The 19,276-nt window shown below is 35.3% G+C and overlaps 1 protein-coding gene across 1 annotated transcript in view; it reads right to left on the bottom strand.

The window, feature by feature from the left end:
- Positions 1–19,276, bottom strand: part of LOC110030170 (probable DNA helicase MCM8) — a 45,422-nt gene that overhangs the window by 16,413 nt on the left and 9,733 nt on the right. Inside the window, exons 7-14 of the mRNA XM_020732767.1 lie at positions 15,626–15,860; positions 8,379–8,474; positions 8,125–8,277; positions 6,761–6,831; positions 6,563–6,681; positions 2,204–2,333; positions 788–878; positions 345–498 (exon numbers count right to left, since the gene is read on the bottom strand). Of these exons, the coding sequence (XP_020588426.1) occupies positions 345–498; positions 788–878; positions 2,204–2,333; positions 6,563–6,681; positions 6,761–6,831; positions 8,125–8,277; positions 8,379–8,474; positions 15,626–15,860 (1,049 nt within the window). The remainder of the gene's footprint in view (positions 1–344; positions 499–787; positions 879–2,203; positions 2,334–6,562; positions 6,682–6,760; positions 6,832–8,124; positions 8,278–8,378; positions 8,475–15,625; positions 15,861–19,276) is intronic.

The following is a 19,276-nucleotide window of genomic DNA, read 5'->3' as shown; positions in this document are numbered from 1 at the left end:
TTTAATATCAAATAAAAAAAAAAACAAAATAAAATAAAAGCAAAAGATAGAAAAAAAAAGTGATCCCAAAAGGGGCCTTAAACTTTTTTTTTTTTTACTTTTATTTTTAAAAACATATTTATTGCGTGTTCTTCTCATGTTTAAATTTTTTGTTTTTAAAAATAAATTAAGATATTTTTGAAAACACTCAAAATAATTTTTAGATATTTTAAGTATTTTATATCTTAATCAAACATATCAAATATAATTTGGTTCAAATATAAACATAAATAAAATATAATAAAATAAAATTAGAAAAAATACAAAAAAAATGATCCCAAACAGTCTCCTAATAAATCAAGCACCTGGGAAAAACGAATGTCCTTGCATAAGCAATGTACTTGCGAAGAAGAGGACCAGGTAATGGAACAAAATCCTTATCTTTCTCAAGATCGAGTCTGAGACGTGAAATCAGGGATCCACTTACACCAAATGCAATGTCTCCACAAGATCCCAACACTGAATGATTCAAAATTCGTGCATAAGATATTAGGGGCATTTACATACGTAGCACACAATTCTTATGTATTTACATCCCACACCTAAAACTTTATATTTGCACACATAGCACTCAAATATTTAAAATTACATAAAAAATAACACTATTACCACTTTTTAAAAGTGAAATACATATTTTTTTAAATCACAAAAGTGCTGTGTAAATATGAAAATTTGCGTGTGAGATAAGTAAGTACATAATGGTGTACTATGTAATTAAATTTCGCAAAATAGTATTAAAATTACGTTCTTGAATCATGTTTGGCAATAGTTGAAGGAAAAAGGCAACCTCTGCTTAGCTTCTTTGCGGGCAGCAAATGTTCCCCATTTCCCGTGTGAAGCTGCATGAAGAAAAAATATGATAATGTATCAATTAGTACAAAAGGCTATTGAGTTCCAATATGTGATAGTTAGCATATAGAAAACTGAGGAAGCTGCAATAATAATTAAGACGTGGAATTTTGATTAAGAGCCTATGCACTTAGGAAACACAATGCCACTATAATTCGCAAGTCTAACAATATCCACAGAAACACCATTGTTTTTATCCCTTGAAATTAATTTCTTCTCTTAACACAATCTATGCTCTTGAATTTCAAGGAGAAAACTTCTATATTCCAAAGCTCCGTAGTATTCCATGCAACTACGCCTGTTTCTTAGGTTTCTTAGAGAAAATATTTACATACATACCACTCAATTCTTATTTATTTACATATCTAACACATAAACTTCAATTCATACAAAAATGCCACCATACCTATGCTTGAAAACAAGTTTCTCATTTTTTAAAAGCAAAAGTGGTGGAATTTTTTATGTGATAAGAAAGATTTGGGCTTTATAAATGTAAAATGTAAAGTTTAGGTATTAGATATATAAAAACAAAAGAATTGGGTGGTATGACTGTAAATGGCCCTTCTTATCAAGTTTTTTTTTCTGAATTGTCAAGGAAAATCTTACCAAGAATCATATCCCCAAGTTCATACTGCTCCATTTTCATCATAAATCAGCTCTAGATTCATTATAAATTTTATTTTTTTTTTCTTTGAACATATTGAGGACTTATAAAGTGATAAAGAATGATAAAACCATAGTAGGATTAGTTGGCATTTTTTAATTTGGATCATTGGCAATCATGCAATAGAGATAAATTAAAGTCCTTTTGTCTAAAACTTCACAATATCAGGAAAAGGAAGTTTTTGAGGTGGAAGCAAGCGACTTGTGTGGTATTGGCATCCAATTATAATACAGAACACTGATTAAAGATTGGGAAATTTACATGTGTAGCACACAATTCTTATGCATTTACTTATCTCACAGTTAAACTTTCAAATTTACTAACGCGGTACTTTGGTGCTTTAAACCTATGCATGAAAAGGTGTATTTTATTTTTAAAAAGTGATAATTGTGTCATTTTTATCAGATATTATAGATTTGACTGCAATGTGCGTATATATGAAAGTTTAGGCGTGAAATATGTAAATACATAAGAATTGGGAGCTATGTACGTATATTGCCATTAAAGATTTGATCCGAGAAAAAAGGGTGTGGCAAACCTGCTTCCAATCCCATACAAATTTATTATTTATATATAGTACATGGATAGCATGGTAATGTACATGCTAATATATCTGTCTTGATAAGATTATGCCGAAGTAATAAAACTTACAGCCATAATATGGTCAGAAACTCGTTTATCAAGCACTTCATCAGGCTTATCGAGTAAAATAAATACCAAGTCAAATCTCGACAGAAGAGCAGCACTCATTTTCAGGTTCTCATTCACAGTTTTTGCACGGCTGTGGCAAGAAAATGAGTTAAAATGGAAAAAAATGAAAGATTTAAATAAATGCCATTCAATTCTTATCTATTTACATATCTAACACTTAAACTTCAATTTTTATGTATATGCCACCTTACCTATGCATGAAAAGAGGTATTTCAGCTATTAAATGCTAAAATAGTGGTATATTTGTTGTGATATGAAAGATTTAGGTGGTGTAAATGTAAAAAAGAAAAGTTTTGGTGTAGGTATGTAACCTCCAAAAAAAATAAAAAAAGATACAATGGGTTTAATAAAAAATCAGCTAGATCCTTATAGATTACATTAAAGAGTGCAAACTTATGCTCAAGGAAGAGAGAGTAGAACAGCATTCAATTACGTTCTGAAGAAAAAGAGCATAGCAAACATCTAACAAATAAAAAAGCAATCCTCACATAGAATGACATGCAAATTTTATAATGAAAATGAAAGAAAAACAAAAAATTGTATACACTAGAGTTACCGACACGAATTTTAAAGAGAATGAATGGACAAAAATAAATAACTTCCCCCAAAAGGGTATTAAAGAGAATGAATGGACAAAAATTAAAAACTTCCCCCAAAAGGGTAAGCAGTCGACCGACAAGTCATCACCAAACAGATGAAGCCGTGCCTTTAAACCCACGACAGGTCAAAGCTCTGGAGATGGTCCCTAACCCGTAGCAACAAGATCCGTCAAGGGCGAGCTGTAATTCATTATAGCAACAAATCTCATCGAATACCTCACACAGGTAGCGACAAGACTCGCCTAAGTCCTTGCAAATAGGGGTATCCAACTAAGGCGACGAGCCGACAAAGTAGACGAGAATAGGCTTAATAACTTGAGTCAAAGCGACAAGTGAGCCACAATTCACCAGACAAAATAAATCGACTCATCAGTCAACCAACCAACCGACCGAAGCGCAACCAGAAACCCTGATCGCGATTGGACGGCCGAGCCGCTTTTGCAGCGCCGGACGAGATCTTCATTCGACAACACAAATCGGTCGACTAAACATAAGGCATGGTCGCCACCCAATTGATCGCCTCGGTCAACAACATTTTAGCAAATCGATCAACCAATTACCGTCATATCAAAATTCAAATTGTAATATAGATATGAAATGAAATCCATTCAGTTTATTACAACATTAATCATATTAAGAGCTTTCACAACTATTCCCTCCTTTTTGTAATTGTACAAAATACGTCTATATAAATATGAGACAAAAATACGAATCAAGGGACTCTCCCCCGGTTCTCTCCACAGTAACTCTTGATTCACTTTATTCTCTCATTCACTCGACTCTAACTCTCAAGTCATGTTCACCAAAAATATATGGGATTCAACAAAAAAAATTATTCTAAATTAATAAAATAATAGAAGCAAAATAAACTATTATTAATAAACACAAACTATTAATTAAAAATTCCATTACTTCATAATTTAAGATAATCAACCTACGCCAGGTGCAGTTTGTGAATTTGCACATTTAGGGCCGCAAATGAATCGAGCTGAGTCAGGCCTCGTTTACTACAAGCTTAAAACTTGGCTCAAGCTCAATATGAGATATTCTACTTGTATTCAAGCTCAAGCACAATTACCTAAAGCTTGTTCAATATTCTGATTAATAAAATTTAAACGAATAGCTCATTTGAAAAAACGAGCATTATCAAGCTAAGTTGTTTAGGCTTAGCAAACGAGGTCTTAATTGAGAAAACTTAGAAAACAATCCTTATTTTGTTAAGAAGAGCCTATTCACACACTGCTTCTCCCGTGAATGCCTTCTCAAGATTAAATCTTGTTGAGCTTAAATAGTACTTAATAAAGACTCTTACTGAGTTTTAAATGATCTTGTTTATGATCATAAATGAACCAAGCTTGTTTATTTAACAACCGAATAATTATAAAATCATTCAAGTATGTTTGATTAGTTAATCAAACGATCATGAACAAGCTTTAATTGAACCAAAGCACGAGTAATTCATAGAACACTCAACCTATTTGCAGCCCTATGCATTTAACTGGCAATCTGGCATACATAAGTGGTGGTGTTGTCAAATTCAAAACTTGTTTTATATTTATGTTATCGTCAAGCAACAATCCAATAAGAACTAAGTATCTAGAGTAATAATTTATCAACTCATACATTTACATGTTTTAATTATAGATAGAGCTAGCTAGGACAAGCTTCTTTGCTTTCAAAAAAAGGTTTCTGTTAGATTTTTTTCTTATAAATTTATCATGGTACTTAACAGCCAACCATCAAAATTCTACGTTACACAAAATTTCCTACATGCTTATGATATAGATTTGAGATGTCATTTAAGGGCTATTTGGTCGCCAACTAAAGGAGGACACTGCAATATTTTTGCACGAGTGCTAAAAAATTATATGTTTGGTCAGAAGAAAGACAAAAACAATGTAAAATTACAATGCAATTGAAATTTACTCTCTAGTTCAATATCAACGTATTTGAAATTTGTTGGATTTAAGCAAATGTCAAATGTATTGTTTTGTGTAGAGTGTTATATGCCGCCTACCACAAACCCCACCACCCAAGCCAGCTATTTGCAAATCTCTGTCTCCAGCCACCGCTGCAATGCCAGTCGATGCCACTACTACCCACCCAACGCAGCTGAAAATTTGTCCGTTGCCATCTCCAGTAGCTACAAAGCTAACCCACCCACCCAACGCAGCTGAAAATTTGTCAAAGCCAACCACTTCCTTTATTTTTGGCCACCACTACCACTGACAAGTGTATTTCACAATGATTCATTTTCTTCAAACCAAAGAATAAATATAAAATACTGTGTTTGTTTTATACTAAAATAAACAACTCTAAAATATTCTAAATACAATACATTATATTTACACTTCATTCCTTTCACAGCAAACCAAACAATCCCTTAGCAAAGTTAGAATGAGCAATATCTTTCTTCACACTAAACTAGCATGTAAAATGACATGACAATAAAGAATTGCCAATTAATTTTAGGATAACATGCCCCTCTATTCTTTTTTAACAAGCTTTTTGCTTTCTTTATGCCATTCTAAGCCCACTTCTCAAAGTTCAAAAATTTAGACTTATTTACATGACCCTCAAACCCACACCACACGACAGCATCAAGGTAGTGGAATGAAATTGAAGTTGTCTTGCTCATTCATAGTCATCATCTTAGAATATGTTTCACACATAAGCATTCCAACAAAAAAATACACTCCTTAAATATGAAATGAAAGAAATCTATACCAGACAATTATACTAATTATAAATCAGGTGTAAGATCTGCTTTAGGCTCTTCAACTCCACACAACAAGTTTTCTAAAGAAAACAAATAGGTTAACTTAAGGCCTCTACCCTGAAAATCAAGCTTTAAAGATAAATAAATAAAATACACCCCTCATGATTTGGATGCTTAAAAATGAGCATCCTACAGCACAGTAATTCTTAGTAATATCTGCAACCTACAAATGCATGTAATGGAAAACATAAAAACCAAGCACAAGAAGGTTTTGTATATACACCCCTTGACTTTCAGCCTTAGTCATTTCAATTGTGATTTAAATTGCAACCAGTCATTACACTAACATCCCACTTTTTGATGTGCACTCCTGCCCTTCAATTAGTGTCCAACTTTAACTATGCATTTACGTACATAGCACCTAATTCCTATGTATTTACATGTCTAACACCTAAACCTCAATTTTTACATACATGCCGTTTTACCTATGTAAGAAAAGATGTATTTTGCCTTTTGAGAGAAAGATGGTGATATTTTTTATGTGAAATAAAAAATTTGAGTGCTATAGATGTAGAAAAGTTAAGTTTAGGAATTAGATATGTCAATGCTAGGAATTGGGTGGTAGGTATGTACATGCCCTATATTATATTACTTTTCTTCATAGATGCATTATTAAAGTGTACAAGAGCTGAAGAAGATGCGCAGAGTTATATACGAAGAGAAATTCATATGTGCAAACAATCAATAAGAATGAGAAAAATGTTAAAATAATCCCCAGACTTTTTAGTCCAAAAGTCTCAGATTCTTTTAATATAGGCTAAAATAGTCTCCATTGATGACTATTTTAGCCTATGTTTAAAAACTATGGGGACTAATTTGACACTATTATAAAATCTGAGACTAAAATTGCCTTCATATAAACAATCAGGGGACTATTTTGACAATTTACTCCAATAGGAACAGAGGACCAAAGGGACTGACTTATAATGACCACCAACAGGATTCGCTGCGGCCAGAACGGAAGCACGTGCAGAAAGACTTGCTACTAATCCAGCCTTTGCAATGGAGACACACTGTTGTTCCATGGCTTCTAGAAGAGCCTATTAAAAGTTCATATAAAACCTAATTGATTCAGGTAAAACACATTTTGATCAACAAACAGAAGTCAACAACAGTTACCTGATACTCTGCAGACATTTTATCAAATTCATCAATACAGCATAAACCACCGTCAGCGAGAACCATCGCACCTGTTGATAAAATAAGGGAAATTTATATGTAGCTCACCATTCTTATGTATGTATGTGTCTCACGCGTAAAGTTTCATATTTTTATACATAACACTTTGTTGCTTAAAAGTATGGTACTTAACTTTTAAAGAGTGGATAAGTGTTATTTTTTATCTGCTAATAAGGTTGAGTATAATGTATGTAAATATGAAAGTTGAGGCGTGAGATATGTAAATACATAAGAATTGAATACTATGCATGTAAATGCCTTAATAAAAAAATTAAAAAGATAATTAAATTTTCAAAATTATCAACATATAAAGAATCTGTATTAATGATGACCGGAGACTTTGAGAATTGGACCAATTATGCTCAACTTAAAAAAAAAATACTAAACAAAATCTTGTGATTGATTTTCTTCCAACCATTGAGGCATAATTGTTAATTTTTTTGTGAAGCTATCCACAAACCTTCAAATAAAAAATAACCTCCAACATATTCAGGGAACAATAACCAACATAAGGATAGGATAACAACAACCTTATGAATAGGATGATAACATTATAAGCAGTCAAAAAGAGACTCAAGTTGACCCAACTAATTGGCTACAATCACAATTCCAAACACAAGTTTCAAAATTAAAAATTTAATACGACTGTGGTAATGCAAACATTTTCTATTTGCGAAGATCATATACGTTGAGGTTAATCTCAATCTTACTATCCTCTCAATATAATTATTTCTTGCTACAATCTATCTTTGAAATTATATTCCTAGCATACTAAACTTGTCAATCAACAAATTTTTAAAGCAAAGTACTTAGATCTATGTTGTTTCTAATTGCATTGAAGCACAAAAAAAAGAAAGTTAACTATGAACATTGTTTGTCGAAAGAGAAGAGGAAGTAACAAATTGATACCGGAGACCCAAACCACAATAAATATAAATATTATTGTTGAATTGAAATAGGATTACAAAGATGACTCTTCAAATAAGAAATAAGCTCATACGAAGGACTAAATTGACAACTTTATAAAATCTAGGAGTCAAATAACCACATGAAATAACCTTTTGACCTTTAGATCATTTTCCTTTCCTAAAGCTTTATATTCTTGTAACTTTCATGGCCACAAGAAAGTTTGGTTATGGTCATAAAGGTGCAGTTACGATTTTACGTAAATCTATTTGCAAAGGAAAATAGTTTTGGAGGCCTTTTATAATGTAGTGCTGCAATAATACAAATATGACAAAATGGAACTTCAAAATTAACAAGCTGTATGGTTGAACAAAAGAAAATTCTAACAGACTTTATACCTGCCTCAAAGGCATAATCACTTGTCATATGATCCTTGACAATGGCAACAGTTAAACCGGCATTTGTTGTGGCATTTCCACAAACATATATGCCTCGTGGAGAAACTGTGGCAGCGGCTTGTAGAAGTTGGCTCTTGCCCAGTCCAGGATCGCCTGCCAAAACATTATTCAGGTTGAAATTCTAATTATAAATTATTCATGATGAAAAATGGTAAAATCATATAAACTTTAGCAACAAAGTAAATCATGGGTACCAACAATAATGACATGGATATCCCCTCGAACCGGGACCTTGTTCTCATCCATTGAGTACTTCTGCACCCCTCCAAATAACGCAAGTGTGATCCCAGCTGTATATGAAAGAATAAAAAAATAACATCTTGAATAGATCTAGTTTTGATTAGATGAATTAATGACATAATTAGCGGAAGGTGAGGGTACTTCTATGAATAAAATTCACATATTAATATTTTTTCCTTTCCTTATGAGAGGTATTTTAATAAGTGAAGACACCAGGTGTTAATAGGTAGTTTGTGTATAAATACCCAAGAATTATATTAAGAGAAGAGGTTTTTGTTGAGTTCATTTTGAAGCTATCCTGAAAGTCGGGAAGAATTTCCCTGTTTTCCCCAAAATTGGAGAGGCAGAAGGATGGTGCTAATAGTGATATTTGGAACACTGTAAGGTTCCTTATAAGCCCACGTCATTAATGAAATGAACAAAGTTTTTCTAAATAATTACTTCTTTTTGGTATCAGAGCTAAACCATAGCCATTTGGTGAGGGAGACGTGCCTCATTGAGCTCCGGTCGTTGGGAAAAATCGCAGTGAGGCTTATTTCCCTTCATTGCACGGCATACCGTGCTCGGTGCAGTGCGCCGCTGCTCCGACTAGGTAAGCAATCACCGGTCACGGTCACAGTGGAGCGGGTAGAGAAGATGGTGTTTGTGGCGGCGCATGCAATGTTTAAGAGGGGAAGCTTCTATAATGAGAAGGATCGAAGGGATTCGACCCACTCTACACTTAGATCGCCCAGGTGAAGCAACATGATCCTGTGACGGGGCAAGATGAAGGCGGTTAACCCACAAAGCAGCGGCGACTAGAGTTAATTGGGACGGTCAAGATCGGTGTACAAAGACCAAAACTCCCACTTTTCTCTTCCCTCTGGTTAGTCCTCGTGAGGCAACTGCATTTAGAGCAAACTGGGACGCTAAAGGTGGGATAACAGCATACCACAACCAAAATAGCTTATAGATGCGAAGGATCAAATTTGTGTGTGAATTAGACTTAGATTTTGTGTTCGAGGAGGTTGGAAGAATAAGATAATGTGAGAGGTAAAGGATTGAAGCTTCTCAGAAAGATGATCCTTAAGTTTTAAAGATATTTGTCGGCCTCACACAGGAAGCTAGCATTTCGACGGGAGCCACTACCACAGCACGTGCTCCGATGCAAGTGAAACTAGAGCTCCCTCCCGTGAATATGAAATTTGATGGAACAGCCCCATATCTGAGTTGGTCGCCTTGAATTGGGGCTGCTCTAGAAGGGAAGAGACTAAAGACATATCTAAGGGAAGTCGAGCCAAAGAGTGACAGTGTTGAGGGCGTGAGTAGAAGACCACACAAGCCTTGCTTTACACATAACTACTCAACTTAACGGTTCCATCAATTGCGTCATCTGTAGATGGCATTAGAAAGGTGATGAACATCTGGGTGAAGCTAAAAAGGATCTATGCTAGGGATGAGAACCACATGAGGGTGTTCCAGATTTAGCGTGAGATAAAGGCAGTGGAGCATGGTGAAAGATCGATTCAAAAGTACTCTATAAATATGGAGTGATTGTGTGCAGATCTTGATCACTTCTCGCTGATGTTGAACTGTGGTGATCCGGGTACAAGAAGAGGAAAATCTTTGCACATATGAGAACTATGCAGTTTCTGATTCATCTGAACCCAACCTTTAAACGGACGAGATCGGTCCTCCTAGGCTGGGCGATGATCCCTTCACTGGATGAAGTCATCACTATGATGATACAGAAGGAGAGTCGCATGAGGCTACACTCTGAGCTGACTGGACTTCTAGGTAAGCAATCAACATTGGTTGCCTCAAGCTTGGGTATGACAGGTGTCCAGAGGGAGACTCGCAAGTGCTGCAGCTACGGTGAAATAGGCCATTAGAGAAATGTCTGTCCTAGGTCACCTAAAGAGAGAGATATGTGGTCATGGACAAATTGGTGGTCGTGGTCGTGGTCGTGGTGTGCTCGAAGAGGTGAAAGAGAGGGCTACCGGATAAATTTGATGGTAGTAGAGGACGAGCGAGAAACAAGTATAATATTTACCGATGAGAATCAAAAGTTTCTAGATATGTTGAAGAGAAAGCAGAAAGCAACATGTGATAGGGCTAAGGATGTTTTCACATTGTTGTCATCAAGTGGTAACATTGACACTTATAATCACTATGACAAAGACACTCGTGATACACATGTTCTTGTCATTATTTATACCATAAGATCATCAAAATGAATAGTAGATTATGGTGCATCTCAACGTGTGATAAATATTGCTAGAAAGTTTTCTTCCTATACTTATCAAAAAGTTCCAGAGAGCATCCAGACTATTGATGATACAACACAGTCTATAGTTGGTAAGGGTACAATGAGGTGTACCGATTATATGACTTTGTCCAATGTTTTCTATGCATCATTTCAAGTGAAATTTTTATCCATTAATGTTATTATTCTCCAACTAAAATATATTGTTTTATTTGATATTTCTAAGGTGATCTTTCAAAAGAAATGGACGGCTCAGACAATTGGGACTGGAACATGGCATAATGAACCTTAGTATTTGGATATAGAGGGGATGGACTCAGTTTTGACATTCACGTAGAGAGTGCTGGAGTAAGGGGATATGGGAGGAGTGTAGAGAATGTGTTACTACTACATCACAGATGCATGAGACACTCTTGTTTTAGTTTACTGAGTCGTTTATATCCCTTTTTATGAAAAGACAAATAAATAAAAACTTATATGTGATCTTGTGAGTTTTGCAAGCTTACTATGAACTCTTATATCAGTTATGAGAATACAAATTCTTGTGTTTTGATTTGATACAATTGGTTATTTGGGATTCTCTTCCACCAGTTCAATGAATGGTTATAAATATTTTATGACTTTCATTGATTATTTTTCTCGTATTACTTGGTTTAATCGGATTAAAAATAAAGGTGATGTGTTTGCAAGTTTTAAAGATCCACAAGACAATCCAGACTCAATATGGTGTAATAGTGAAAGTATTGAAGTCTGATAATGAGACAGAGTATAGCAACAAGACGTTTGGAAAATACTTGTCAGCTCAAGGAAAACATCAAACCACAAGTGCAAACACAATGACACAAAACAGAGTAGCAGGGAGGAGGAATAAGAATGAACACCTTTAAGAGGTAGTCCAAAGCATGATGAATATTCCAGAGCACTTGCAAGGGGAATTAGTTTTGACAACTGGTCAATTAATCAACAGAATGCCCTCGAGGGTGTTTGATTGGAGGTCTCCTTGTCAGAAATTGAAAGGAGATAATTGTGAGATCATCCAATTGAAGGTATTTAGTTGTGTATATTTTGTGAAGGACAACAAATCATCAGTAGAGAATCTAAATCCGAGAGTTGTAAAATGTCTTTTCGTAGATTATTCTGCTACCAGAATGAGTATGTTCGTTGGAACTCGATGGATAAGAGACTGTTTGTGAGAATGGATGTATCTTTTAGAAAATTTGAGTTGTACTACACCTTCGAGGTGACCTCACCCTTTCGTGACTCGCCAGATTTTGGAGGTATAAGGCAAGAGGGGTTGAGCAATGATGGTGAGAGATTGGTTCATGCGAAAGCGATGTCTTGTCCTATGATATGGGATGAATCGGCTAAGGAGCCGGAAAATGAGGACATAGAGCATGAAGGTGGTGGGATTCAGGCTGAAAGGGAGCTGAAGGTGTATACAAAGAAGAGGAAGCAGAATGAGAGAATAGTGTCTGCAGTGCCATTCATGCCAACGAGTCCCTTGTCTCAATCTACTCTGCCTCTTGAGAAACCTACTCCATTCACCTCAAACTCAGAATACATAGGTAATATATTCCTATTCTTTCTACTTCCAAACCCATGAATTTAAGGAGGACCTCTCGCAGCAATGTGGGACATCCTCCTAATCGTTTTGGGTGGGAAGATGGCATTGCTCATTTTATTTCATACATTAACATATCACTTGTACATTGAGCTTTAATTGCATCTTTAAACAGTCTCTATACCCAATTATTGACAGATAGCTAAGGAGGATCCCATGTGAAAAACGGTCATGCATGAATGAGAAAAAAACAGTTAGATGCAAGTGGATCTTCATAATAAATCAAAATTCAGAATGAAAAGTTGAGTGTTATAAGACGCAATTGGTGGCAAAATGGTACAATCAAACATATGCATTGACTATGACAAGACCTTTGCACCAGTAACAAAGATGAGCACAATGAGGACACTGATTTCTATGGCAGTGAATGATGAGTGGAGATTACACAAACTCGATGTGAAGAATGTGTTTCTTCAAGAGCAGGTGCATATAGAGATAATAGCGGGTTTTAGTACAAGTGAGTGTGCAGGCTCCAGAAATTACTTTATGGCTTGAAGCAGTCTCTTGGAGTCTGGTTTGATAAATATAAAAATACTATGGTGGGCATGGGATATCAACATATCAATGTCGATCATACGGTATTTTTTTCCGTCAAAACGGAGGTCACACCACTATACTTGTTCCACTAGTGTTTGTTGATAACATGATTAACTTTGGGGATAATGAGACAGAGATTGTTCAACTAAAGGTAAGATTGGGTAAAGAATTTTAGGTGAATGACCTTTGACAGCTCAAATACTTCCTTATGATTGAGGTGGCCCACAGACAAGATAGTATGTCATTGATCTCTTCACAGAAACAAACATGTTGGGATGCAAACCTGCAGTCTTTCAAATTGATCAGAAGGTCGAGCTGAGCGCAAACACATGAGAGTCAGTTGATCGTGAGAGGTACCAAAGATTGGTGGGTTGTCTGATCTATCTGAGTCATACTTGTCCCGACATCTCATTTGCAGTGAGTGTGATGAGCCGCTACATGCATGATCCACAGAAGGGTCATTTGGATGCAATATATTAGGTTCTGAGGTACCTGAAGAGTGCTCCAGAGAAAGGGTTGATATTTAGGAAGAATGAGCATGTAGGCATTGAGGGATTTTGTGAATCTGGCAAGTTGTGTGGATGATATTAGGTCCACATCAGGATACTGCATGTTCATAGGGGGCAACTTGGTTTCATAGAAGGGCAAGAAATAGTCAGTGGTAGCGAGGTCAACAATAGAGGCAGAGTGCAGGGCCATGGCCTTAGGAGTTGTCGAGATGATGTGGTTGAGAGCCTTGTTGGTAGAGCTCAAGGTGGACGAAGAAACTCAAATGAAGTTGTGGTGCGACAAGTCAGCAATCAACATTTTCAACAATCTCGTGCATAACAATAGAACCAAACATGTGGACATTTATAGGTTCTTTATCAAGGAAATGTCGAATAATGATTATTGAAGCCAACTCATGTAGCCACTGGAGAATAAGTGGTTGACTACCTCACCGAAAGACTTAGCTCATTAGATTTATCTAGGTTGAGTAACAAGATAGGCTTAGTGAATATTTTTTTGCCCATCTTGAGGGGGTGTGTTGAGATTTATATCTAGTTTAGGGTTTTATTCGTAAATAGGAAATAAAGAAAAAGTTTGAGGGTTTATTTGTAAGAATATTGTAAGGCTTTATATAAATTCAAGTCATTAGTAAATAGAACAAGTTGTTAAAGCAATTATTTCTTTTAAAAATCTCTATTTTGATTTTTTGATTGTTTACTTCCAACACTCATGTCAAGTAATAATTCATTTAGCCGAATTAAATCCCAAAATGGTCCACCGACTATTCTAATGTGGCCAATTTAATCTCAGAGATTTAGAGTGTTCCAATTTATTCCCCAAGTTATTAAAAATGATCCATATCTAGTGTCTCAGTTATATAACATTGATCTCAACTTATGACGGACAAATTGGGACGAATTTCTAGTAGTGGGGGGCTAAAGTGGAGCATTTTCAAATTAAATTGGCCACATACCAACTGTCAATATATCCCTTTTGGATTTTCCCCTCCTTTAGCCTTATCCCAACTATTTGATGTCAGCTATATAAATCATTATCCATATAATTTGTGGTTGGTTTTATGAATTCACATTTTCAAAATATTCATGCTAAGTGACATTTGGGGCATTAAACAAATTATTCATAAATCAAATTGAACAATTTCCATCCATGTTACCACGTGTCTATCTTCAACAATAACTTTATCTAACCATCTAATGGATGCAGTTTCTAACCTTAGTTGTATATGTCCAAAAAATCTAAGGAAATTTTGGTTCAAAGTTTTCTTTGACATAATGCTATGTTATTTATAATAAGAGGCATTTGATGTTATTTCTCATACATAGATAATCTGAATAAAATTAGTAGTCAAGGTTGAGATAAACTAAATAGCAGCCAAATTTAATGTTATCAAGATTACGTAAATCTTGATGGTTTAAAAGAAAAGAAAAAAAAAGAAAAAGGTTTGAATCACTATCAACAATTCTAAATAGAATTACATCCTTCAAGTAAAATTTCATTAAACCAAACGCATTACAGTGGAAACATAACATTGCAATTCAGATAGCATTTCCATTTAGATAAAAAAATATTATACAAATAACATTGAACAAAACATACCCTTAAGTCTATATTTAATTGCCTTACGTTCAATGCATGGGACTCCAACCTTTCAAAAAATATAATTATTCCTTTATTCATGTGAAAATGAAAAAGTGGCTTTAAAAATACTTTAACTAGAATGAATAACAAAGAAGGATTTATAGCTCTCACTATTAAAATCTAGATAAAGCAAATAATGATGATCTCTTATCCCTATCATTAACTAATCAATAAATCAGAGGAAGCTTGAGAGATGATTAATATGCATAAATAGGTTTTGTAAAGATCTCCAAAAATATACACTCAATTTTTTTTTGGGGAAAGTTACATAATGCCATACCATTACCAAACAATTCCTTTGTATTAACAAATCCAACACCTACAGTTTGAAATTTACATTTATAACACTTTGGTGTCATGAAACTATGCATGAAAAGGTGTGCTTCACTTTTAGAAGGTAAATTTATTTGATATTAAAGATCAGAGTGTATGTATGTAAATATGAAAGTTTAGATGTTAGATATGTAAATAAATAAGAATTGTGTAGTATTTAAGTAATGTCTCTTTTTTTCAAAAATATAAAATCACAATACTCAGCATGCAATGTGAAAGGAAACAATGTAGCCACCATTAAGTGTGAAAAAGTACTACTGAAAGAAAGCTCCTCTAGCAACTAAAATGTGACGCTTATCAAACAAACATTTTGTTACCTTTTACAAATTCATGCCCATAAATGGATGGACAAAAAGATTGAACTATTTGGCGAAATATATCTGGCCCATACTCGCCTGAGAATTTGACAATAAACTCCAAATCCCTTTGTGAAAAAGTATGCAGATCATATAACATATTACTTTTAGTCTCAGAATTACGGGGATGATATTCTTCAGAAACAGAATATGACTTTGAGTTTCTAACCGAAACTGCCTCCAAATACAAATAGTACTCAATGAATAAAATTGTTACTCTTTCACTCATAAATTTAACATAGCAGAAGTTATGCTATTTTCTGCAAATAACGAAGGACTTGAAGCACCAAGATAAGACGGTATCACATTTTTATCTTGAATTTCTATAAAGGAAATATAACAATTAACTAATTGAAGAAAAACTATAAGTATCAGAAAAAAATTTTAATTTGTGGCAAAAGCAGTGTTCTAATTAACTCGTTCACATATCTCCATAACATAGCTACTTACAGAACAGTTGTTAATAAGATATTTTGTGTTTCTTACTTCTAAAACAGATAATCGTAACAAACGTGTTTTTTTTTTATATGCAAGTACAGAAAAATATTTACATTCAGGAATATAAGAAATCCATTGAATTTCAAATAAAGAACTTCAAATCTTAAAATAAACAGCATGACATGAAAACAGTTATCTTGATAAAAAAAGTGTAATAACTTGAGCCAACATATTATTTTTACACGTCAACTCCAAGGGACATTCCCCTCAAGAGCCCGAATTTTTCATTAGAAAATCTGGGCAAGCGAACCATGATAGCTTAAGAAGAAAGAATTTGTCTAAAATGTACAAATATACCCTTCCACTTAAATTTATGACTTTGTCCAAAAAAAAAAACACTAAAGTATTTTAAACTTTGATAGTGGTCAAACTGTATGTCTTAAATAAGATGTGGTTACTACAAAACAAAATCATCCTTCAAAAGAATGGTAATAGAATAGAATCAGAAAACATTTTTTTTCAAAAAGAGACTTAATTATTCATTTATTACTAAAACAGTGATCCCAAACAATCCCTAAGTTTATGCACATTGAATATTACACAGATTATGTATATAGATGAAGGAATGACTTAAAATAGATGAAGGAATGACTTAAAATAGATGAAGGAATGACTTAAAATAGATGAAGGAATGACTTAAAATAGATGAAGGAATGACTTAAAATAGATGAAGGAATAACTTAAAATTGTGCGTTTAAAATGGAAACATGATTACCACGAGAAAAGAGATATAATGAAGACCTAAAATAGATTTAACAAAATTATAAATATGTTAATTATGCTATCTAGTTATGTTCGGGCCACAAGAAGTCCCTAACAATTAAGTTGAGTGTTGCAAAATGTCGGATGGAGCATATGAGAAAGGCAATGGTGTTACCACATATTGAAGACAAGATAACGAAAAGATGACGCAGGGCCGTTCCCCCGCAAGTCTCGCCCACAGCATTATCACGATCGTCGACCTGACGTAGCTTTTGAACCGGTACAACCTTCCCGTTGAGCCGGGACCGGTCCATTACCTCTTAATATTCGCGATCCCGCTCTACCCCGCTTCCACAATCTATGCCTTCTCGTGCCCTAATCTTCCACCTTTCCATAGTTGTAGCAGCGCCCCTTCTTCCTCCTAACCTCAATCTTTTACCAAACTTTGATAATTTTTTGTGCTAGCTTCCTTCTACCGAAGATTTGTTCGCAGCTTCAGTACTATCACCGCCCACCTAACCGAGCTGTTGAAACAAAAAAAAATTCACATGGATGGTCACTCAAGCCCCAGTTCTTGCCTTGCCTGATTTCAGCTAACCTTTCAAAGTTGAGGGTCATGCTTCGGACATAGGCATTGCGTTGTGCTAAGTCAAGGCGGTCACCCTATAGTCTACTTCAGCTAAAAACTAAATGAGACTCGGCAAAAATATTCCACATACGACAAAATTTTATATCTTGTTAGAGCATCAAAGCACTGGAGTCATTACCTACTCACAACGAAGTTCACCCTCTTCACGGATCATAAAGTTCTAAAATTCTTAAATAGTCAAAATAAACTCAAAGGGCGTCCTGGGTAGATTTCTTAGCATCCTTCGAGTTCGTACTCAAACACAAAGTCGGAAATCAAAACCACATCGCAAATGCTCTAAGTCGTCGTCACCTCCTGATCACATCCTTGTAGACACACGAGGTAGATTTTGAAGTTATTAAAGACTTATACGAGAACGATGAAAAATTCCAGGAAATCTGGGAACAGTGTTGGGAGAAACCTCACAGTCAGTTCTACAAAACGAACGGTTGCTTGTTCCGCCACCACAAATTGTGCATATTCTCCAATGCTCTCTACGTGAAGCTATCATCCAGGAGAACCACATTAGCGGATTGACAAGCCACTTTGACAGAGATAAAACTCTCGCACTCGTGAAAAAAACATTTCATTTGGCACCGGCTAACACGAGATGTAGAGTGATGCGTTCGACAATACAAGATTTGTTGCATCGCCAAAACACGCAGCCAAAATATAAGATTATACGCACCTTTACTAGTACCTAAAGCACTTTAGACTGATTTCAGCATGGACTTTGCCATCGAACTACCACACACACAAAGGAATAAAGACTATCACGATCGTAGTTGACCGGTTCTCCAAGATAGCACATTTCATCGCTTGTCGTCGGACGTTAGATGCATATCATATTGTCGATTTATGCCCAGGGCCATTACTTCAATTGGGATATTAAATTTCTAAGCCACTTATGGCAAAAACTCTTGAGCAAATTAGACACTAAACTCCAATTTAGTTATGCAGCACATCCTCAGACGGATGAGCAGACCGAAGTCTTTAATAGAAGCTTTGGGAATCTGCTTCAATGCTTCGTTGAGAAAAATCAAACAATGAGATCTCATTATCGCTCAATCAAAATTTTCCTACAACAAATCAACAAGCCAGACCATAAGACACATGACGATCGAAATTGCGTACGGTCGCAACCCGATCATGCCCATCGAGTTGGTCCCACTTCTACCCCACAGAGATTAGTGAAGATGCTACAAAACGTGTCTCCCAAAGTACAAAGTCAGCAACTCCACGAGGACGTCGGGAAAACAATTTCTAAGCAAAACCATAAATATCAATCACAAGCAAACAAGTCCAGGAAAAAAATGACATTTCATTAAGGTGACCTCATGTGGATACGACTTAAGAAAGAACAATTTCCCGTAGAAGCTTACAACAACCTCAAGCCCAAAGCCGATGGACATTTCTGCATTCTAAAAAAATTAAATGATAACGCATACAAAATTGATCTGCCAGGAGACACAAAAATGTCAAGAACATTCAATGTCATAGATCTCACTCCATACTACGAGGAATCGAAAGCTTCAACAATTGATGCTGAAGCTCCCCCAACCTCAGGGGACTGACGAGGGACAGTTCTTCGCCGCGGGTCTCGCCCACGACATTATAGCACTCGAAGACCAAACGCAGCTTTTGAACCAGTTCAGGCTTTCCGTTGGACCGGTACTGATCCATTACCTCTTAATATTTGTGATCTTGTTCTGCTTCGCTTCTGCAATTTATGTCTTCCCGTGCCCTAATCTTCTGCCTATCCATATCCGTTGCAACGCCCCTTC

Source organism: Phalaenopsis equestris, unplaced genomic scaffold (genome assembly GCF_001263595.1).
Source record: "Phalaenopsis equestris unplaced genomic scaffold, ASM126359v1 Scaffold000670, whole genome shotgun sequence".
NCBI classification, from domain to species: Eukaryota; Viridiplantae; Streptophyta; class Magnoliopsida; order Asparagales; family Orchidaceae; genus Phalaenopsis; species Phalaenopsis equestris.
The sequence above is the reverse complement of the archived record's forward strand: the minus strand, read 5'-3'. Positions and strand labels throughout refer to the sequence as shown.